Below are 22,994 nucleotides of genomic sequence, written 5' to 3'. Positions count from 1 at the left end.
CTCGAACAATGTGGACTTAGAGTCTAAATAAGACTTGGAGTCTTATTTTTTCTACTTCTTTCTTCAATAAATATGCTGCCATATCAGCAAAATATCATAAATAATATGTAATTAATTGTCTTGGACTCTATGATAGAGTCTTACATTGGGAGTGCTCTTATGGTCATGTCAGCCATAGTACTGATATTAATGCTTTTACGCATGCCTTAGAAATGCTTACTCTGTTTGAGTGCTGAACAATATAATTTATGGTCTATCCATCTGCTGTTTGACAGTTTGAGTGCTTTGAGGATGCTTCGCTTATAACCCATCTGTGTTTTTGCTTCTGCTATAATGGAATTAGCAACAGCATCCGTGATACATTGGTTGGATACCAATGCTCGATGTCAATTGGTGCAGCCACGAACTGATGAACTTGCTTGCCTAAATGTTCTGTTGCAAATAATCGCTGTAAGGTTCAATTGAGCCATCAGCAGTTCCCACAGTCCCATATTCCCATCATATTTTGTCGATATGCTCAAGAGTCAGTTCCTTAAAAGCTTAAAACTTAATACTACCTCAGTCTCGCAAGGGTGTCATTTTATTTTAATCCTAAGTTTTACTAAATTTATAAAAAAAAATGTTACTCATGATACAAAATAAATATCATTAGATTCATCATAAAATATATTTTATAGTAAATCTATCTAGTGTTGCAAATATGGATGATCTTTTCTATAAATAAACTTTATCGAACATAAGATATTTTTTTGAAGAGTAAATATAAGATATTTTGATTTAAGACGATAAAGCCAAAAATGTTTAGGATAGACCCAAAAAGGGATTCCCTCCATACCTATAAAGAAAGTCATTTTAGATAAGGTTTATGTCAAATATTGGGAATATAAGTCATGAATAACTTTTAAGTTGTTTGAGTTTAAAAATATTAAAACCATATGAATAGATTTATCTCGAAAAATACTTTCATAAATATATATATATACCATTTTTTGATAAATATTTTTATAAAAACAAGGAGTCAAAGTTAAATTTTGAAGACTGTGTCGCTGTTGTTAACGACTTTCTTTATAGGTATAGGAGAGTAATAGTTTTGTTAAAAGGTTTGTTACGTGATATGTGAGAAAGGGCTTACAAGATGCAGAATTAATTGAATGTTTGGCCAGCCCATCGGCTCAACAAGTTGGCCTACACTACTTGTAGCTGCTATGTACATCCACACATGAGCGAGAAAGAGCAACTCCACTAGGTTAAACAAAAAGTGATCTCATTTTTCTATAATGAAATCAAAGGAGATTGAAAGCAAAAAATTAAGCTCCAGCACATTTTTTTCCTAATTTTTTTCTCTTAAGAAAACTAACTCCTCGGTCCCTCAAAGAAAGGAAGAACCAAAGATTTTTCTCAATCCCCTTTTCTTCTTCTCCTCTCACTGACATCTAGGCCCTGTGCCAAGAGGATGACCGCAACAAGTGAGAGCAGGTGGACCGGCCATGCCGCCACACGCGGATGACCATGTAGTCAGACAGTGTCACCGAGCATCAAGGAGGATGACTTGGAGATAGCCTGTTCGCTTACCTTATAAATCGTATTTTTTTATCAGTCAATAGTGTTTTTTTCTCATAATAAATCGACGAACAATATTTTCAACCATAATTTTTTAGACCAGCGATCAGAAAGCTACGAATTTCATGTTCAAATAATAATGTGCACACGAGTTATCAGATAAAAAAAGTCTGCATCAAGGAGGGAGATTTTTTTTAGGAATTACTTGGAGATGGATCACGCTTAATACGGATGGATGCACTTTTTTTGAACTTTGAACAGCGGAGGATGACGATTTTTTTAATAGATCTTAGAGACAAAGAATAAAAGAAAAATCTACATAGAGATAGTACGAATTAAACTTAAATTTAATTAATCTGACAAAATAAATTTCCTAAGTATACTATCAAGTTCAGACTAAGTTGATAATATGGTTATAAATGGTGCTCACAGATTTAGCCCTGTAAAAGCAACTCCAGAAATTTGGTATAATTTACTTGGTAAACTAATAAATCTAACAAGTTAATAAAAGGGTAGGTAATCTTTATATCTTGTCTTCTCCAACAGTTTTATATAATAGCTTGGTAAAATGTAAAGTAAGGCCTTGTTTAGAGCAACTCCAACCATTATGCAAATGGACTTGGCATTTACCAAAATGCATAAAACTCTAAAAAAAACCCTTCCAATCGTTATGCATTTGGACTTTGCATTTTACATAGCTATGCATTTGGAGGGGGAAACTTGGCATATATGCCAAAGGAGTCCGGCTATGCAAATAGAGATCACGGGATTCTCGGTTCCACCTCGCGGGCTTTTTTCTTCCCTTCGCGCGGTTTCCCTTCGCGCCGCCACCACTTCGCGCGATTGGAGAAGCATCGCGCGTCCTCCTTCGCCAGCTTCGCGCGCGCGTTTGGACGAAGCAGCGCACAATAGGACGACGTAGCGCGCGATAGGACGAATCTACAACGCCTTCCTCATCAACGCCGGCCAGGTACGCCTTCTTCATCAATGCGATATCTAGGGTTCTGCTGCTCGCGAGCTGCAACGACTTGACTGATGGCGGCGACCTGCCTTGACGACGAACTGATGGCGGCGACCGGAAACTGATGGGGAACAGGACCTGATGGAGATCGGTACTTGAGCCAAGGGGCGGGAATTGGTGAACGGGAGACGACGGCGGGCTGTTTGGCGCAGGATCGATTGGCTGCGCGGGAAGGAGTGCCGCGAAACAAAATTTCTAGGAAAAAAAAGATGATGGACTTGGCATTTTGCATAACGGTTGGAGATTATCCGATTTTAGCCTTGCCATTTTCATTTGAGGGTTTACAATTTGCGTAAAATGCATAACTTCAAATGCATAATGGTTGGAGATGCTCTTAGATACACCTAAAAACCCAAAACTTTACAAGATTTTCCATCACATCGAATCTTTCGACACATGCATGGAACATTAAATGTAGATAAAAAAGATAACTAATTACACAGTTTACTTATAAATCACGAGACGGATCTTTTAAGCCTAGTTGCTTCATAATTGAATAATGCTTGTCAAATAAAAACAAAAGTACTACAGTGTCAAAATCCAAAAAAAAAAATTTGAATCTAAACAAGGCCTAAGCCTCACATCTGATTTATTTTTGGCCCATCCGTAGGCACCGCCGCCGTATTTTCGTCCGGCGTGGGGGTGCTCCACCTCCACTACCGCCGGGCACCGGAGAGCAGCCCGCAGGGCGTGCAGGGCAGCGTGCAGGCGCCAGGTGCAGGGCCGCATGCCAGGGGAAGTCGCTGCGCTGGTGCACCTGGCATGTAGGGCCTTGTTTAGTTCACCCCGAAATTTAAAAAGTTTTCAAGATTTTCCGTCATATCAAATCTTGCGGCACATGCATGAAGCATTAAATATAGACGAAAGCAAAAACTAATTACACAACTTGTCTATAAATCGCGAGACGAATCTTTTGATCCTAGTTAGTTCATGATTGGACAATATTTGTCAAATAAAAACGAAAGTGCTACAGTAGCGAAATCCGAAATTTTTTCGGAACTAAACAAGGCCTAGGGCGCCTTGTTTAGATGCATCCAAAAACTCAAAACTTTACAAGATTCCCCATCACATCGAATCTTACGGCACATGCATGAAACATGAAATATAGATAAAAAAGATAACTAATTGCACAGTTTACCTGTAAATCATGAGACGAATCTTTTAATCCTAGTTATTTTATGATTGGACAATGTTTGTCAAATAAATACGAAAGTGCTACAGTGTCAAAGTCTAAAAAGTTTTTGGATCTAAACAAGGCCTTAGCTCACCCAAAAACCAAAAAAATTTCAAGATTTCTCGTCATATTGAATCTTTCGGCACATACATGAAGCATTAAATATAGACGAAAATAAAAACTAATTGCACAGTTTAACTGTAAATCGCGAGACAAATCTTTTGATCCTAGTTAGTCCATAATTGGATAATATTTGCCACAAACAAACGAAAGTGCTACAGTAGCGAAATCCAAAATCTTTTTGCATCTAAATAAGGCCTAGTATGGCTGCAGCTTTTAAGGCGTTGTTTAACAAAAAAAGATTCAAAACTTTAAAAGATTCTCCATCATATCGAATCTTGCAGCACATGCATAGAGCATTAAATATAGATGAAAATAAAAACTAATTACATAGTTTATCTGTAAATCGCAAGATGAATCTTTTAAGCCTAGTTACTCTATAATTGGACAATGTTTATCAAATAAAAACAAAAATGTTACGGTGTCAAAATCTAAAAAAAAAATTGGATCTAAACAAACCCTAACTATTTTCTGTCGTCATTTTTTATATAAAAAGATTCTATCGTCATGGTTCTGTAGCCATCGCCAGTATGAGCAATCTCGCGCCAAAAACAACCTTCGCGTCCGTGGAAACTGTACGACGGAGGGAACAGGCTTGAGTCTGGGTTTGTGTGGTACCCAATGTTTTCATTATACTATATGTAGTATGTATAGGCTTTGTTTACTTCTAAAAAATTTTACAAAATAGAGTAGTAGTTCGTTTGTATTTGACAAATATTGTCCAATTATAGACTAACTAGGCTCAAAAAATTCATCTCGTCAATTCCGATCAAACTGTGCAATTAATTTTAATTTTTATCTATATTTAATACTCCATGCATACGTCTAAAGATTTGATGTGAAGGGGAATCTGAAAAAATTTTACAAAATTTTTCAGAAACTAAACAAGGCCATAGTGAGTATATGACAATTATGAATATGTACTATTAGGCTCCGTTTAGTTTACCTGTTAAAGTTTATCGTTCGTCACATCGAATGTTTGTACACATATATGGAGTACTAAATATAGATTATTTATAAAACAAAAACCAAGCTGAAAAGTAATTTGAGAGACGAATCTTTTAAAACTAATTAGTCCATAATTAGATAATAATTGACGAAACTACTATAGTACCTACTCCCTCTGTCCCAAAATAAGTGTCGTTTGCGCTTTCCAAGAAATAACTTTAACTAAATACATAGTAAAAATATTAATATTTATAGTACATAATTAGTATCATTGAAAAGATTTTTAAGTCTAGTTTTTTAACAAATTTATTTCGAGACACAAATATTGCACATATTTTCTACAAATCGAGTCAAACTTGTGGCACGAAAACCTAAAACGACACTTTTTGAGATGGATGGAGTATTTAATACCCTAAACCCAACACCCAGGTGGTGACATGGTGTGCGCGTGCTAGTGCGAGCACAGCTTGTTACGTGAGTTTTTTTTAATAAAATATTATCATGCTCTCAAGCCAGCAACTAGACCCTAGCAAAATAAGCTCGCCTAGAGCAAAATGGACCCGGCCCGCATGCCTTATTATCAGACAAGGCCCAGTGTAGTTAGTAAACATAGAGATAAAAAAACATCCTCAGTCAAAAATATTTTTCATTTTTTCTTCTGAATAATAGTGGCCAACCTACCTACCCCTGCCCAAAAGCCCAAGCCCAAGGCCTATGACGCTATTGCACAGAGATTTCATAGCCGAAATAAATCGGGCTTCTTGCTGGCCTAGCCTTCAAAATGCCAAGATCTACCATTGGCATCTAGATTAGGTGGGATTTTTTTAGGATGGCTCTTAGAGCAAGGCTAATAATATAGCTAACTGCTGGTTGTAAAATTTCTTTACAGCTTTTTTGCAGCCTACTCATATAATGGTTAGCTCATTATTATTAATATATGGCTCACTTGTCTCTCTCACATATTTTCTTGGTTCTTATGTCTGAGCCGGCTGTAACCTTACAGCCCGCTTTTATTCTCTCTCTTCCGCATCATCATTTAACCGGCTTACAGCATACTATAATACTTGCTCTTATGTGAGGATATCATGAAGAACCGTGCACCTAGTAGCCTTTATTAAAGATGTGTTTGGTACCGCTCTATGTACAACTTCTACAGAAATTTCTCCACCTCGCTAGCCAAACTTTTTTTTAGAAATCGTGCTTATTGGAGCTGAATGGAGGAAGTGAATAGAAAATAAGCTTCGCCTCGCTCCAACCTTCGCCTTTGGGCCCGTCTTCGAATGCTCTTTCCTACGCGCGCGGGTGGCTCGTGATGTAGACGGTCAACAATAGTTAGGCCTGGTTTATTTCTAAAATATTTTTAAGATTCTCCGTCACATTAAATTTTTAGATACATGCATAAAGCATTAAATATAGGCCTTGTTTAGTTCCGAAAAGTGAAAAATTTTCGGTACTGTGGCACTTTCGTTTGTTTGTCACAAATATTATCCGATCATGGACTAACTAGGATCAAAAGATTCGTCTCGTGATTTCCAGCTAAACTGTGTAATTAGTTTTTGTTTTCGTCTATATTTAATGTTTCATGCATGTGCCACAAGATTCGATATGACGGGGAATCTTGAAAACTTTTTGGTTTTCAGGGTGAACTAAACAATGCTATAGATATAAATAAAAACTAATTACATAGTTTGCTTGTAATTTGCGGAACAAATCTTTTAAGCCTAGTTAGTCCATGATTAAATAATAATTATCAAATACAAACGAAAGTACTATAGCAAATGCTATAAAATTTTGCGAACTAAACAAGTTCTCAATGGCGACACATGTGAATTGCAACCGGTTGCCGACATAGGTGAGGCGGACGGAGCAAAATGCCGAGTGGGCGGGCGTGATGCGAGTGGGGCATGGTAATGGCATCGGAGTGGCGGAGCACAGGGGTGCTGGAGGTGGAAGCGAGTGAGGTGAGTCAGAGGAAGGAGCCAAACTGAGAGAGATGAGTGCATGAGAGAGTTGAGAAAGGAGAATTAGAAAAAAAGATAAATAAATATACACAAGAAAAAAGTGAAGATATCGTGAATATTTCATACATTTAAATTTTTATCGAATTGTTTTACCAAATATTTTCTAATAATAAAGATGAAGCTAGAAAAGATTTTATTTTATTATAAAAATATCAAGAAATATATTTTTAACTAGAGTTAGAGACTTAGAGCTATGCCAAACACACTCTATAAAAATATAATAGGCGTGGGAGATTTGGTAGGTCTAATCTATAACCTAATAATAATAAAGAATATTTTTACAATGGTTGGGGAGACGATGAGAAGTGATTGGTGTGTCTATAATCGGTGGACCCAGAACATGAAAAGCGATGAAAGACGATGGGAGCAAGGCGATGGGAGGCGATAGGTGTGTCTATGGTCGGTGGACCATAGACGCCACCTCGCCTCCCATCACCTCTAAAATTATGAGGATTAGGACCCTAAATAGAGGGGTGGTAATTCTTTTTTCGTATTTATCTTTATAATGAAGTGTAAAAAGGTAAATTCGTAATTGTAGAAATAATATTTTAAGTAGCGTAGCTAGGGTATATGATTTAAGTACTATAGTTAGTTAGATAAAAATCTTGTTCTTAAGTTTTTTTTTAAAATCTTTTTAGGTTCTATCCGCCGGTGTTTGCCAGTGCGTGTTCAAGGAACCCGTCGCCGCCGATGATAGGGGTTGGGTTTGAGAGGACTTATACGATGACGTTATTACCCTTCCACAAAATAAATTAAGAAAAAAATTTTAGCAAAAACGATTGGAGGCGATTCCAACTATTGTAAAATGTGTCAATAATAAAAGGTCTTGGTGTCTCCCATTCTACCGTCTCTCTCCGAAGAGGAACGGCCGCAAGGTCATCCTGTTCTTCTCGTGTAGAAAAACGTTTCTGCGCTTGGACTTGGCAAAAATCACAGTAAGCTCTCCTTTTCCTTTGGTGTATTGTAGCGGTGACTGCTGCTAGTAGCAATTTCCTCTAGCAAATAGATTGAACGTGCACATATATTATGCCATTTTGTGTGAGAAAAAACTCGTCTCACACTGAAATATAGGTGCGGCCTTTGCCGCGCCATAGTGGAGGATCGGGCTAGTTCATTTTTCGTGGTGCCCCATTATGTCTTTGATGAAACAATGAGTATGGGTTATACCTTGTGAAGATTAGGTGCCTTATAGTTTTTGTTATATTTTCATAGTGAACATGCTCTTGTCCTTCATCCGGTCCTTTTTTCGAGAAAGCAAATATTGTAGTATATAAAATATGATATATCGGTAAAATATGTGTAGATTATGAACACATGGCCATATAAAGTGTTCATATGACATAATAACATTATACAAAGATAGTGGAAGCATCATTTACATACTTATATTGATTGTAACTTTTAGTAAGCACAAATCTAGGTAAATCAGTAATTCAGTTAGATAGGCATAGATGGAGCTAAAATGTTTACCACAGATCAAGAACCACATGAATAGACTACCATAAAATGTTCATAATAATTAAAGCAAGATAACTACAAATATCAATTTTTACACTAAAAAGCATAGGCAGGCATCTACATCACAAAATTTGTACTAAAGTATATGATGTTTTGTGTTTACTACATGTATCTATATATGTGAAGCTGAACAAAATTTAATTTTGTCATTTTTTGGATTTTTCTATGAATTACTACGTTTTCTTATTCTCAACGTGTTGTGATGTATTGTTAACAACGGTTAATAATTTGAGTCAAGAGCTTTTGCATTAGGAACCCTACAAAAGCTTCTATTCTCTTTTTTTCTTTTCCACGGGTGTTGAGCAGAGCAGGGGACGGGCTGGGCTGATTGCGGTTGCGGACGATTCGGTCCGCGTGGTCGCCGACGACAACAATGGAGGGCCATGTGTGGGCGCAGGTGAGCCTAACCTTGCCGTGGGCGGCTCTTGGCCATCGGGCAACGTGCGGATGATGTGGCTCAGTAGAGCAGAGCACGCACGCAGGATGCGGACTGCGGACGCCGGGGACGGTTGGCCGGCCGGCGAGCCTGCGCGGTCCTGAGGCCGGCCCTCCCACCGAGCTGTGGCCTGTTGCTGTTGCCCAGCGCGGGCACCGGCCGGGATGGCCGCGCGGGACCAGGGCCGGCTGCGGCGGGCGCCTGCCCGGCTCCGGCTGGAGTCGCGACGGCCGAGGGGCGATGGGAGTTGCGCGGGACACGTGGCAGGAGAATAAGCCAGAGCCCATGGTGCAGATTCCGTATAGTAGATAGAAGAAGATTACAGATTTGTGGTCATAAGATTCAATTACTACGGAAGAAGAGAAAAATAGTGAAAAAAAATGGTGCAGAACATTATATTATACGTATAGTATATGAATCATATGCAAAAATAGATAGATTAATGTAAAAAAACGCAAAGAAAAAAAAAAGTAGAACTAGAACATAAAAGGAAAAACTATAACTCTTAGTTGTTGGAAAATTAAAGTTATACAAATAAATTGTCTGCACAACGTTTTATACAGAACAACTTGTCATCACAATTTGTACTCACAACTTTGTACATAACTTTTAAGTGACAAATTATCATCATAAATTTCTCATTATAATTTTTGTAAATTTGTGATCTTAGATTAGATCGGAAGAAGAGAACAAGTGAAAGAGACAAAAAAATAGTGAAAAAGAAAAAAAATGTAAATGAAAAACTAGAAAATAAAAAAAATAAGAAAAAGATGGACGCACACATTCCTAAAATATTTTGTAAAATTTTTCACATTCCTCATCCCATCGAATCTTTAGATACATACATAGAGCATTAAATATAGACGAAAATAAAAACTAATTACACAGTTCACTTGTAATTTACGAGACAAATTTTTTGAGCTTAGTTAGTCTATGATTGGACAATATTTGTCAAATACAAACGAAAATACTATAGTGTTCATTTTACAAAAAAAAAATAGAACTAAACAAGGCCTAAGTTCTGAGTCGGGCCGCTCGGCCGCTCAACGTGTGTGTGGGACTGGCTACGTTACACGAGTACGGGTACGAGTATTGGATACAATACATATCGGATACGCACTTTCTAAAAACAAAACCCACTAAAATGGTGTATCCGAGTATCCGTATCTGCGTATCCGACGAGTATCGGATACGGATACGTCACCCCCCTTGGAGTATCCGTGTAACATAGGGGACTGGTGGACTCGTTCAGGTGTCTTGTTTAGTTCCAACAAGTTTTACAAAAAAAAAATTAGATTTCTCGTCATATCGAATCTTACGGCATATGCATGGAGTATTAAATATAGACGAAAATAAAAACTAATTATACAGTTTATCTGTAATTTGTGAGATGAAACTTTTAAACCTAGTTAGTTCATAATTGGACAATATTTGATAAATAAAAATAAAAGTACTACAGTACCCAAAATCCTAAAATTTTGCCATCGGTTGAACGATCGTCGAAATGGAATTGGAGCGTTTACTACAACATGTTTGGTCTCTGAAAAGAGAGAGATCCTGCCACTCTAAGGCCTTGTTTAGGCTTTGTTTAGTTCCAAAAAAGTATCTAAAAATTGTCAAGATTCTCCGTCACAGCAAATCTTGCGGCACATGCATGGTGTATTAAATATAGATAAAAACAAAAACTAATTGCACAGTTTGTCTGAAAATCACGAGACGAATCTTTTAAGCCTAGTTGCTCCATGATTGGACAATATTTGTCAAATAAAAACAAAAATTCTATAGTGTCGAAACTCAAAAAATTTTGGAAACTGAACAAGGCCTTAGTTCACCCTAAAAACCAAAAACTTTTCAAGATTTCTTGTCACATCGAATCTTACGGCACATGCATATAGCATTAAATATAGATGAAAACAAAAACTAGTTTACCTGTAAATCGCGAGACGAATCTTTTAAACCTAGTTACTCTATGATTAGACAATGTTTGTTAAATAAAAACGAAAGTGCTATAGTGTTAAAATCCTAAAACTTTTTGATCTAAAGAAGGCCTAAAAATTAGAGAATACACGTACTAAGAACATTGTGAATATGGTCTTCGAAAATGCCAGTATACGAGCAACAATACCGGCCGGTGATCAATACATCCTCATGCAAAAGATGCAGTACTGTTACCGTCCATCAATGTGCTTAAATGCTATCTCCATAAATGTTGTTAGAATGGCGACGCTTGAATTGTCAATATATAGGTCCCGATATTTAGTGGAGCATATAATTCTAGTAATGACAACGCTTGAATTGTTTGCCACTAGCTCATGCGCCAAGACTTAAAGGCTGTACCTATAATGCACCCCTTGAGAGTTGAGACGATGTGTAAACACCGGTTGGCGTCTCCATTCTTCCATCGGGTTGATTCAAGGCTGGTCTCTTTTACTACGGTTGACAGACGCGTATTATCATCAAGCTTGGGCTTTGGCATGCAGGTATGTAGTCTCCATATATTTCTTACGAAGCTTGGGCTTCCCAAAACGATCAAAGATCACTCGATCATGAACTTTTATCTCTCGTTTTTACTTATTGCGATTAGTATTAAGTGCCCTCGGAATGCAACTGTCTTTGATGTAGGCGTGGTAAAGATGAGAAAGCCGGGTAAGAGAAGCAGGGAGAGGCATGCATGTTTCTGTTCGAATCACAAGGATGAGAAGGACAAGTATTTCTTCAAGGTTCTGGTCGGTGATTTTCGTGAACGATTGGTAGGTTTACAGGTCCACTATGTTCTTGGAAAGTGTTCTTTTTTTAAAAAAAACTTTTGCTGTCACCGCCATCTCTGCCTGCTCAGAGGTGGGGATATTGTGCTAGCAGTTATATGTGCCACCAAAACTCTTAAGTCCCCCAAGGAACCTGAATGGAAAGATTTGGCCAGTTGTAGATGCAGATTGAAACCCAAGATATATGTGCCGTATTATTGTTCTGAACTTCTGAAGCTAGACATGTTAGAATATTGTTCAGTTGTAACTTTTTTTTTTGAAACGAGTTCAGTTGTAACTTGTAACCAATGCTAGATTTTGACAGGAATACTTGTGCAACCTGAGAATGTTTTTTGGTTCTTTAACATGTTGAACGTATAGTTAGAATCAGTTTGTGTAAAACTTAGTCCTTAGATGTGGGCAACTACTATGTACTACTCTATCTGTGTCTGGAATGATATATATGCTATTGCTGCAGGCCATACCTGATAAATTCGTGCAACGTATCAGAGGGCTAATAGCAAACAGTGTCAAGCTAGAATCACGCTGTGGACACACTTTTGATGTTGAAGTGGCTAACAGTTTGGGCAAACTACTACTCCAAACGGGATGGAAGGAGTTTGTTACTGCCCATGACTTGAGCATGGGGGACTTCTTGGTTTTCAAGTACGACGGGACTTCTAGATTGAAGGTTTTCATATTTGATCTTAGTTGTTGCGAGAAAGTGCCGCAATGCCGTGTCAAGAGAAATCATATCTGTGGCAGAGAAACAAGGGAAATGCAAACTGAAATTTCAAGCAGTTGTGGAGATCTTCCCATGAATGTCACCGCTAGTTCATCGACCTCCCTATCTGACTCATCAGGTTGAGTCACCGAGTTGAACCAACTTAAGTAGGATTTACTTTACAGATCACCATTACCTCAAATTTCTTCTCTTTGTCTCTGTGCAGGAGATTCTATATGTCCAGAAGACCAGAAATCACAATGTGTTCCAGGTTACATCCTCCAACGGGGAACCTGTCTCACCTGTGTGCAGATGAAGAAACTGAAAGAGAGAGTTCGAGCTAGTACTTCTACAATCCCCATCTACGGATGCATCATAAAGAAGGGCAATGTTCAAGGACGTTCTCAGACTATGGTGAGCTTGGAAATTTTGTTCTTGGATTGATATTCTATTGCATTATGCTTCAGTTTGAAAGTATGTAGTTGAGAACAGGAATTTCCATGCTTTTTGAGGGAGCGAGCTACAACTTCAGAAACAGGGATAGGGGAACTGAAGTACCAATGGGAATAGAACTGGACTTTTTACCAATCACCATCACCATCTTTTTTCTACTAAGCCATAGCCCAGCAAATTCCTTACAAACAAAATCAAGCCACATAATCCTTCTCGCCTTTTTTCTTGCCCAGGTCAATAGAATAAAATCAGGAAACCTAGAAGAGAATTTTAGATTTTTTCCGAAAGATCAAATTTTGAATCATTGAAGTACTACTAGTTCTAAACAAAATGCCTTGAAGAAATTTGCAATCTACAAGCATCTTTAGCTATTTTCAGTTAACTTTGAACACTTCCCTGCTGCAATCAGGACATGCCAAGAGTATATGCTGAGGTATATCTACCATTTGAGGACGAAATACTGATGCTTCAATGCTGTGGCAAGAGTTGGGAAGTGCGGTGTCGAATTCAGAAGGGAAACCCCGGAACAAAAAGGTTTATGAAAGGGTGGAAACGGTTTGCTTGTGACAACAAGTTGCAGCTGGGAGATCTCTGCCTCTTTGAGCTACTTGAAAACACCAAGTACACGATGAATGTGCATGTCGTTCGCGCAAAATGAAATTTGGAGAGCAGTTGACGCCAGCTTTATCTTTTGCAATATGGTGGCAGAAGAAGTGATTTTTGGTTAAAGTGTCTAGCTTACCCTGCTGCTGGTATCCATCCATGGCTTGTCCATCCCCTGTTCTGTTCTGTCTAAGTCCAAACTTGTTTCACTTGTAATCCATCTATGCTTATGTCGCTGCTGTGATGCGATTAGCCACTGCAACATCAAGCCATGATTTTTCTTGTGAAAAGTAGATATGAAATTTGCCAAATCGCTAGAAGAACTTGGGCGCGTTCATTTCCAGTCCTATAATCTTTTCTCTGCTAGCAAAAAGAGATTGATGTTCGCCCGAATCCCCGAGTGGATATTCTGAACGTCGTTTCCCTGGACCCTCTTGGTCGTGGGGCTCAACCGTACGTGCCGACTGATTTTGGGAGGCTTCGAAGATGGAGCTGCAACGCCATGCCATGCCATGCCACGCCGCGTGCCGCCAACGACGTGCCTCACGCCTGCCCGCGCACCGCTCGCCCTGCCTGCCACGACACACCGCATCGCGCTCTGCTCTTGCGCACGCAGCACGCCTCGCCTGTACTGAGTCTCGAGCCGCCTCGCTGTGCGCCACACCACTAGGAGGGGTCGGGGGTCTGTGTGCCCTCGCCGTCGCCCCCGCCGCCCCTACCCTCGCCCTCGCACGCCACCGCAGCCGCGGTCCAGCAGATTGTACACTCCATCCATGATGCAGTGCAGAACTGCATAACTGCAGGGAACAAAGGCCTAGTGCAGCTCATTCAACATCGGTCGACAACGAAGGCTCCCGCTTAGAAAACTTGTTTTTACTTGTTGTCTTATTTTACTAATCTAAATCAATATTAGAGATTCAGGAGTGGCTTGGGACCATTCTTTGGTTCCTGAACAATTTGTATTAGCGGCGCGCCTTGTGCCGCTAACTCATACTGTAACTTGCCCTTTTCTAGATCAATGAAAGCCGATAACGGATCTTTCGAAAAAAAAAGAAGTTATCGCCGTGAGCGGGGAAAACTCCGGGCTAGGTGTGGGCGGTGTGTTGATCGGATAGCAACGTATAATGTCTGACATCATAAATATACAATTTAATTGTTCGGATATGGATATAGTATCGAATGTTGAATATTTGAACTCGGATACGAATAACTCTAAATCTCTCTAAACGAATTCAGTATCAAATACGGTCGGAAAATATCCGTTCCATTTTCATCATTGTCCATGAGGCATGACTATTTAGTGCCGGAGTTGGAATGAACTATAAGATACTTGATTTATTCCAAATTACAAGACGTTTGACTTTTTTGACATCAAGTTTGATCATTCGTCTTATTCAAATATTTATACAAAATATCACTTCTTTTACCGTGACTTGGTTTATTAATAAACATTCTACAATAATGATTTAAATTTACTCTCTCTCTTCTTCTCTCTCCTTCATCTTAGCATTTAGCTGGCTTACAGCCTGCTATAATACTTGCTCTAAGAACTTCGCTCGGGGCTATCCAAACTAAAAGGACATCAAGTAAGTTGTGCGACAGTGGTTTTCGTGTTTCTTGCGGAGCATGAGGCCATGTTTAGTTCGCAAAATTTTTGGTTTTTGGCTGCCGTAACATTTTCGTTTTTATTTGACAAACATTGTTCAATTATAGAGTAATTAGGCTCAAAAGATTCATCTCACAAATTACAGGTAAACTATGAAATTAGTTTTTATTTTTATTTATATTTAATGCTTCATATATACGACCAAAGATTTGATGTAACAGAGAATCTTGAATATTTTTGCGAACTAAACAAGACCTGAGTGCATGACAACAAGATTCAGGTTCTAGGGAAAATTGAGAGTTGAGACAATGTACTATATAGGGATGAAATGGTACAAATATTTTTTGACCGTATTCGAAATCGAATCCGTTTAGTTAAATTTAAATCTGTCCAACACCCTATACTATTTGTATTTGAATACTCAAATCGCATATTTATAGTGTCGATATTCTATCCTATCTTATCTAACGTCACTGATACTGTCCGAATTCACATTCGATAAAAAATATAAAAATAAATATAATAGCAATGGTATCTTTTCGAATCCGACATGTATAGTACTGTACGTTTGTACCCTTTGAGAGTTGAGACCTTGTTTAGCTCTAAAAAATTTTCAAGATTCCCGTTACATCGAATCTTTGTACACATACATGAAACATTAAATATAGATAAAAATAAAAACTAATTGTACAGTTTGTCTGTAATTTGCGAGACGAATCTTTTGAACCTAGTTACTCCGTAATTAAATAATAATTGTCACAAATAAACGAAAGTGCTACACTAGTTAAAGCCAAAATTTTTCACGAACTGAACAAGGGCTGAAATTAAACAACTAGCAGAGTACAGGTCTAGTAGAGCAGGAGAATAAATGCACACACTAAAGTAGAGGCCTAGAGCAGGAGCAGCCATAAACCCCCCTTGGAGTCTCCGTTCTCGGTTCTTCCATCAGGTGATTTGGTCTCTTTTACAGCTGAAAGGCGCATGTTCGTAATCATCAAAGGTTGGGGCTTGGCGTCAGAGGAAGGTGCAGGTACTCCCTATTTCTTCCTTCCATAGCTTGGGTTTCCCAAGATGATCATTCATCAGTTTTATCTTCCGTAGCTTGCGATTCAGTAGTACTTCTCCAACTTTTCCATCTCTGGCTTCGGTGTGGTAGAGATGAGCAAGCCTGGTAAGAGAAGCAAGGAGAGCAATGCATATTTCTATCCGGATGACAAGGATGGGAAGGACAAGTATTTCTTCAAGGTTCTGGTTGGTGAATTTCGTGAACGATTGGTAAGTTTTCAAGTCCGTCCACTGTGTTCAGTCTTATGTTGTGTTAGCAATTATATGAACCCCCGTCTCTGTTCATTTGCCCCAAAAGTTTTGGCCTCCTGTTTTACCAAAACCAACCCAGAAACCTGAATGGAAAGATCTCGCCTCTTGTAGATGCAAATGGAAACCCAAGATATATGTGCCGTGTTATTGTTCTGAAGATATGCTAGAATATTGTTCATTTGTAATCAATGCTAGATTTTGACAGAAATGCTTGTGCAACCTGAGAATATTTATTGGTTCTTTAACATGCTAGACGTATTTAATAATAAATTATTAAACAGTTTCCTAGGAATAAACTTAGTCCTTATCTAGTTTGATGTCTGGAATGAAATCGTTGCACTATAAGAGCTTGTTCCGTGTTATTGCTGCAGGCCGTACCTGATAAATTCGAGCAGCATTTCAGAGGGCTAATAGGAAACAGAGTTAAGCTAGAATCACGCTGTGGACACACTTTTGATGCCGAAGTAGCTAAGAATCTGGGCAAAGTAGTCCTTCAAACGGGATGGAAGGAGTTTGTTACTGCCCATGACTTGAACATGGGGGACTTCTTGGTTTTCAAGTGCGACGGGACTTCTCGATTGAAGGTTTTCATATTTGATCTTAGTTGTTGCGAGAAAGTGCCGCCATGCCGTGTCAAGAGAAATCATATCTGTGGCAGAGAAACAAGGGAAATAAACACTGAAACTTCAAGCACTTGTGGAGATCTTCCCTTGAATGTCACCGCTAGTTCATCAACCTCCCCATCCGACTCATCAGGTTTGAGTCACCATGTTGAATTGAACCAACTTGAGTAGGATTTACTTTACAGATCATGACCTCACATCTCTTTCTCTTTGTTTCTGTGTAGGAGATTCTATATCTCCAGAAGATCAGAAATCACATTATGTTCCAGGTTACATCCTCCCACGGAGAACCTATCTCACCTGTGTGCAGATGAAGAAACTGAAAGAGAGAGTCCGAGCTAGTACTTCTACTATCCCCATCTACGGATGCATCGTGAAGAAGAGCAATCTTCGAAGGGGATCTCAGGCTATGGTGAGCTTGGAAAATTTATTCTTGGATTGATATTCTACTGCAATTATGCTTCATTTTGAAAGCATGTTGTTGTAGAACAGGGGTTTCCCAGCTTTACGAGGGAGCGAGCTACGATTTCAGAAACAGGATAGGGGAACTGAAGTACCAGTGGGAGGCGAACTGGAGTTCTTAGCAATCACCATCTTTTTCCTACAAAGCCATATCCCAGCAAATCCCTTGCAAGCAAAATTAAACCACATAATCCTTCTCCCCATTTTTCTTGGCCAGGTCAATATGACATTGAATAAACTCAGAAAACCAAGTAGAAAGAATATATAATTTTACAAATCGTTTTTTGAATCTTTAATATGAAGTACTACTAGCTCTAAACAAATTGCCTTGAAGAAATTTACAATATTGATGCAAGTACTTCCAGCTTGAGCTATTTTTCAGTTGACTTTTACACTTCCTATTGCAATCAGGACATACCAAGAGTATATGCTGATGTACATCTACCATTTGAGAACCAAACACTGATGCTTCAATGCTGTGGCCAGAGTTGGGACGTGCGGTGTATAACTCATAAGGGCAGACCCAACAGAGGCAAAAGTCTTTCGCAAGGGTGGAAACAGTTTGCTCGTGACAACAAGTTGCAGGTGGGAGATCTCTGCCTCTTTGAGCTACTTGAAAACACCAAGTACACGATGAATGTGCATATCATTCGTGCAAAATGAAAATTGGCAAGTAGTTGATGATGTTGGTGCCAGCTTAGCTTTTGCAGTATGGTGGTAGAAGTTATTTTAGTTTAGAGCGACTAGCTTGATATCCATGGCTTGTCCATCCCCTGTTCGGGCAATTGGTTAACTCATGTTCTGCCTAAGTCCAGACTGTTTCGCTTGTAATCCATCTATGTTTATGTTGCTGCAGTCATGCAATTAGCTACTGCAACGTCAAGCCGTGACTTTGCTTGCTGTGGAAGATATGAAATTTACCAAATCACTAAAAGAAGGGCGTGTTCATTTCCGGTCCTATAATCTTCTCTGCTAGCACAAGAGATTTGCGGCTTCAAATTTTATGTTTTGCAGAAAGATTGAATGTTCACAATAAAGCCACTTTGTGTGAGAAAGGGCTCATGATGCACACCTTACACGCAAAGATGCGAATGTCTTAATAGATTTTTATAAAAATACAATAATACTACCGCCCTCTCAAAATAAATCAATTCCTAGAGTCACCTAAGTCAAACTATTTTAAGTTTGACCCACTTTATACAAAAGGATAATAACATATATGATAACAAATAAGTATATTATAAAAATATATTTTATGATATATCTAGTAAAACTAATTTAGTATTGAAAATATTGGTGTTGTTTTCTATAAAGTGGGTCAAATTTAAAGTTGTTTGACTTAGGACAACTCTAGAAGTTGATTTAATTTGAGATAACCCTTGATTTCATTTATAATATGTAGTCAATTGCTAAAAAAAATATCATCTCAGAGGTAATTTAAATGCAAATCTATTGATGCACGTTTCATGCTCTAAACTTGTATATAATTTGATAGATTGTTAGTCAAAAATTATAAACCTAGACTTTTCTTCAAGTCAAATATGACATCATTTCTAGATAGAGGGAGTAGTTTAGTACATTACAAGAAATACCATCTCCAAAAAAAAAGGGAAGGAAAGAAAAGAAAGTCGTTGTTTCATGATGGTTACTAATACTGGTGCTTATTGAAATTTTGCTCTAAAATGCAAATTTTCACTACAAAATTATTACAGCCTAGTAATATTAAATTCCATGTAATCCACAAACTAGCAATTAGTTTCAAGTAAGTTCCGGCACAGGCTGAAAGGATACAGTCTCCTAAATTAAACTTTAACCATTCATTTATTTTATATTATATTATTTATGTTTATAAATTTATGATATTGGATAGTACATACTTACAAATCTAATCGTGACACATTATATTATAAAAGTTAATTAAAAATTATGAGCCAAATAATTGATCATAGTTTTTTAAAAATTAACTCTTGATATGCGGATGTGCCTGGTAAAAAGGAAACGAAGATGGTAGTATTCATCACGTATGACAACGTCGCCTTGTTCGCTTGAGCTTATCAGTCAAATATGCCAGACATTTAGCAATATTTTTATCTCATAATAAATCAGTCAACAATACTTTTTGTAATGACTTATCAGTCAAACTAGTACCCTAGAGCTTCTGATCTGCTAGTTTCGTTGGGAGGAAACGTACAAAGGTAACAATCTACTCAACTACATGAAACCAATCAAACCATCAGTCACTTAATTATTTCATTTCTACCTTCTAAACATATTGCATTGCTTAGGTAATAAGGTCATATATAAGAGATATGTCCAATACTGATGACAGTAAGTAACAATTAAATCACTGAGGTAATGAAGGAACATGTAGCCAAATCTTTTTTTTTTTGAAACGAAACCGGCAGGAGAGCTGCCTATTGTATTAAAAAGGAAGAGCCTAGACAGGCACTGTACAGCCATGTACAAAAAGATCTTAAGATCTTAAAAAAAACAGCTACAACTCCAAAACCTCACGTTAGGAACAAATTACATCAAGCGCGCAAAAATAAGTTAGAAACGTGCTTTGCACCCGCCATTACCCACACTCTTGCCTCATCCTTGATTTTCTGAAGGAGTTGCGCTGTCGCAGATTCCTTGTGCTCAAAGATTCGTGCATTTCTTTCTTTCCAAATCTCCCAACAAACGAGCATGATGATCGAACGAAGGCCTCGCCTCGCCATCGAAGGTGTGTGATCCATGTTGTCCCACCAACTTTGTACAGAGTCTGCTGGCACCCAGGCGGAAGGGCGCAGCTGTTCATTACTTAGCCATGTTGCAATGCCCTCCCAGATACGCCTAGTGTAGCGGCAGTCTTGGAATAAGTGGACGCCAGATTCTGGGCTATGCCTGCATAAGGCGCACACTCCATTGTTCGGCCATCTGCGCGCTTGAAGCCTATCCGCCGTCCATATCCTATTTTGGATGGCTAGCCATGCAAAAAATTTGCACTTTGGTGGTGCCCAAACTTTCCAGATGAGGCAATTGAAATTTGTCACCGTTGCTCCAATGAATTGCGCACGGTAGGCCGATCCCGTTGTGAATTTTACATTCGGGTTAAATTTCCAAATAATGTTGTCCTCCCGGTCTTGATGTAGCTCGACGTTGCTGAGGGCGTTCCAAAGTTGGACATATTCCATGAAGTGTTGGGGGCTGAAGTTTCTATGCCGCAAATCTATGTCCCTAATCCACGCTTTATGTTGTATGCCCTCGTGGATTGATTTGTTTTTGTTTTTTGAGATCTGAAAAATATTTGGTGCTATATCTTGTGGCCTCTGGCCTTGAAGCCATGCGCTGCTCCAGAAGGAAGCTCTCATGCCATCACCAATTATGATTGAAGTTGCTGCGGCGAACAGTAGCCTATCGGTAGTGTCGCATGGCGAGTCTGGGTTGTTCAGGATTGTTCCTTCCCCCTCCCAATCTTTCCAGAGCCATCGAAGACGTAGCGCTCTTGCAAATTTTCCAATTTTCCAAGATGAAGAATGCCTAGACCCCCAGATTCACTTGGCCTTGTGGAACGTGGCCAATTCACTTTGCATTTCGCTCCAGTTAGTTTCTCGGACCCAGCCCAAAGGAATCTCTTTCTGACGTTATCAATTTCCTCCAGAGTGGATTTAGGAGCTCTTAGTGATGTGAGGCAATACACCGATTGTGAGGTGAGTACCGCTTTGACCAAGGTGGACCTTCCTGCATAATTAATATTTTTGCCATTCCACACAGTGAGCTTACTCACAGCTTTATCAACAAGAGGCTGAAAATCGATCCTCCGTAGTCTGGTGTTTGATAAGGGTAGACCTAGGTATTTAGTTGGGAAGTGCGCTCGCTTAGCAGGGAAAGCACATAGCACCTCATCAAGATCAACACCCTGACATCTTATGGGGATGACAGACGACTTCCCAAATTTTGTTTTGAAACCTGTTACTTCACCAAACTTGGTGAGAATATCGGCGATTGCAGTGACATCCTTTTTATTTGGCTTGACGAAGATTGCCGTGTCATCTGCATACATGGATGTCCGCATTACAGAATGTTTCCCCTTGAATTTTTTCAGAAGTCCTTCTTCTGTTGCAAGGTCAAGGAGCCTCTGCAGAGGGTCTATCGCAATGACAAAAAGCAATGGTGACAGAGGGTCCCCTTGGCGAACTCCCCTACCGTGTTTAATAGGCGCATTGGGGACACCATTTAGAAGGATTCGGGAAGATGACGTTGATAATAGGACAGCCACCCACTCCCTCCATTTTGGTGGGAAGCCGAGCTTACTCATTAGAGTGAGTAGGTACTCCCAGCGGACCGAGTCAAAAGCTTTTGAAATGTCAAGCTTCAAAAACAGGGCAGGGGTCTTCGCTCTATGGAATCGACGCACAGCACATCGAACTGACATGAAGTTGTCGTGGATGCTTCTTTTTTTAATGAAGGCGCTCTGACTCTTGGAGATCAATCTGTTCATGTGAGGCGCTAGACGCATTGCCATGACCTTTGCGATGATCTTTGCGAAGGAGTGAATTAAGCTTATGGGCCTAAAATCTGCGATCGCCTCAGCCCCATCCTTTTTTGAATGAGCACGACATTCGCTGTGTTGAGAATGGCTAAATTGGAGGTGCGCAGCTGATGAAAAGCATTGGCTGCGTTCATGACATCTATAAGATATCTGGTTCACAGGCTTATAGATGGCCATAATGTCGTTTGTGAGATTTTGGGAAGGCTTCGAAGACGTTCCTAGCCACTAGCCAGTCTAGATATGGACCGGACCTGCCATATATGCCACCCCGCGCTGCCACCAACGACGTGCCGAGGGGCGCTCGACGCACTGCATCGTGCTCTGCTCGCGTCTCGAGCCGCCTGGGTTCCTGTTAGCACGGTGATCAAATTGAATATCTACGATTCTTCTCTAATTTAAATTTAATCTTAATGAAATAACCATGGATACTAATTTAAAGCACCATCCCTGTTCGTAGTTCTTGCTGTGCGCCACACCAGCGCACAGAGAGAAGAAGATGCTAGGAGATCAAGTGAAGAATGTTTGAGAGAGAAGCGCTTGTTGATTAGTACTACTGTACCACTAAGTAAGGGAAAATAAAATCATATTTAATTCCATCTATCAATTAGCTGCAGTTGTCTTCCAGTCTGGCAGTACACTACCGGCATAAAGGTTATTACAAGAAAAGTTTAACAATCGTATATGTTAGGCACGACGTCCAAACGACCTGTACGTATATAGTATGATGCAATGCCCTGCCTTTCGGCCCCTAGTATCGGCACAAGCACGGTGTAGACCCACGATAAAGGGGCAGTTTCATGAATGAAAGCAAATAAAATACACTTCTCTTTCAATGCCTCATCATTTTTGGATGGTTAATAGTGTTGGCACATGGATTTTGGCTCAACAATAGTATGTGCAATATTTGCTTCAAATCAAATAATATAAATGGCCAGATCACATTTAAATGTTAAGTGAACAATGAAAAGCAATATTCATGAAAAAGAAAGATATCCATATGAAATTAATTAGGCTCAAATATATACATAAATTAAGGTATAGTCGTACTGCATGCGCTACATGTCAACGTAGCGTATTTGTGTGAATGCGCAGCGCAGCTAGCCATCCGAAGATTATACATTGAAAATAAA

At 39.2% G+C, this 22,994-nt stretch overlaps 2 protein-coding genes across 6 annotated transcripts; both read left to right on the top strand.

Annotated features, from left to right (window-relative positions):
• On the top strand, positions 11,161 to 12,904 carry LOC8062497 (putative B3 domain-containing protein Os03g0621600). Its single transcript, XM_021463959.1, has 4 exons — positions 11,161 to 11,278; positions 11,421 to 11,548; positions 12,021 to 12,405; positions 12,493 to 12,904. Exons 2-4 carry the CDS (start codon positions 11,432 to 11,434, stop codon positions 12,708 to 12,710), a joined length of 720 nt encoding a protein of 239 aa, XP_021319634.1. The 5' UTR covers positions 11,161 to 11,278; positions 11,421 to 11,431; the 3' UTR covers positions 12,711 to 12,904.
• Positions 15,814 to 18,213, top strand: LOC8062496 (putative B3 domain-containing protein Os03g0621600). 5 transcript variants are annotated; one of them, XM_021451625.1, is made up of 5 exons: positions 15,814 to 15,958; positions 16,085 to 16,203; positions 16,617 to 17,001; positions 17,093 to 17,280; positions 17,817 to 18,213. In XM_021451625.1, the coding sequence occupies exons 1-5, from the start codon at positions 15,910 to 15,912 to the stop codon at positions 17,991 to 17,993; spliced, it is 918 nt and encodes a 305-aa protein (XP_021307300.1). In that variant the 5' UTR covers positions 15,814 to 15,909; the 3' UTR covers positions 17,994 to 18,213. The 5 variants fall into 5 exon arrangements, with proteins under 5 accessions (XP_021307300.1, XP_021307296.1, XP_021307297.1 ...); XM_021451621.1 differs by having other exon boundaries at positions 17,742 to 18,213; XM_021451622.1 differs by lacking the exon at positions 17,817 to 18,213 and adding an exon at positions 17,356 to 17,717.

The sequence above is a fragment of the Sorghum bicolor genome, chromosome 1, assembly GCF_000003195.3.
Source record: "Sorghum bicolor cultivar BTx623 chromosome 1, Sorghum_bicolor_NCBIv3, whole genome shotgun sequence".
Lineage (NCBI taxonomy): Eukaryota > Viridiplantae > Streptophyta > Magnoliopsida > Poales > Poaceae > Sorghum > Sorghum bicolor.
This window is presented reverse-complemented; position numbering and strand designations above follow the sequence as displayed.

Excerpts from the sequence above, each read along its gene's own strand:
- LOC8062497 (XM_021463959.1), top strand. The coding sequence starts at position 11,432 with ATGAGAAAGCCGGGTAAGAGAAGCAGGGAGAGGCATGCATGTTTCTGT. Across the intron at positions 11,549-12,020 it reads GTGATTTTCGTGAACGATTG|GCCATACCTGATAAATTCGT; the intron begins GTAGGTTTACAG and ends CTATTGCTGCAG. Across the intron at positions 12,406-12,492 it reads CTCCCTATCTGACTCATCAG|GAGATTCTATATGTCCAGAA; the intron begins GTTGAGTCACCG and ends GTCTCTGTGCAG.
- LOC8062496 (XM_021451621.1), top strand. The coding sequence starts at position 15,910 with ATGTTCGTAATCATCAAAGGTTGGGGCTTGGCGTCAGAGGAAGGTGCA. Across the intron at positions 15,959-16,084 it reads GGCGTCAGAGGAAGGTGCAG|AGATGAGCAAGCCTGGTAAG; the intron begins GTACTCCCTATT and ends TCGGTGTGGTAG. Across the intron at positions 16,204-16,616 it reads GTGAATTTCGTGAACGATTG|GCCGTACCTGATAAATTCGA; the intron begins GTAAGTTTTCAA and ends TTATTGCTGCAG.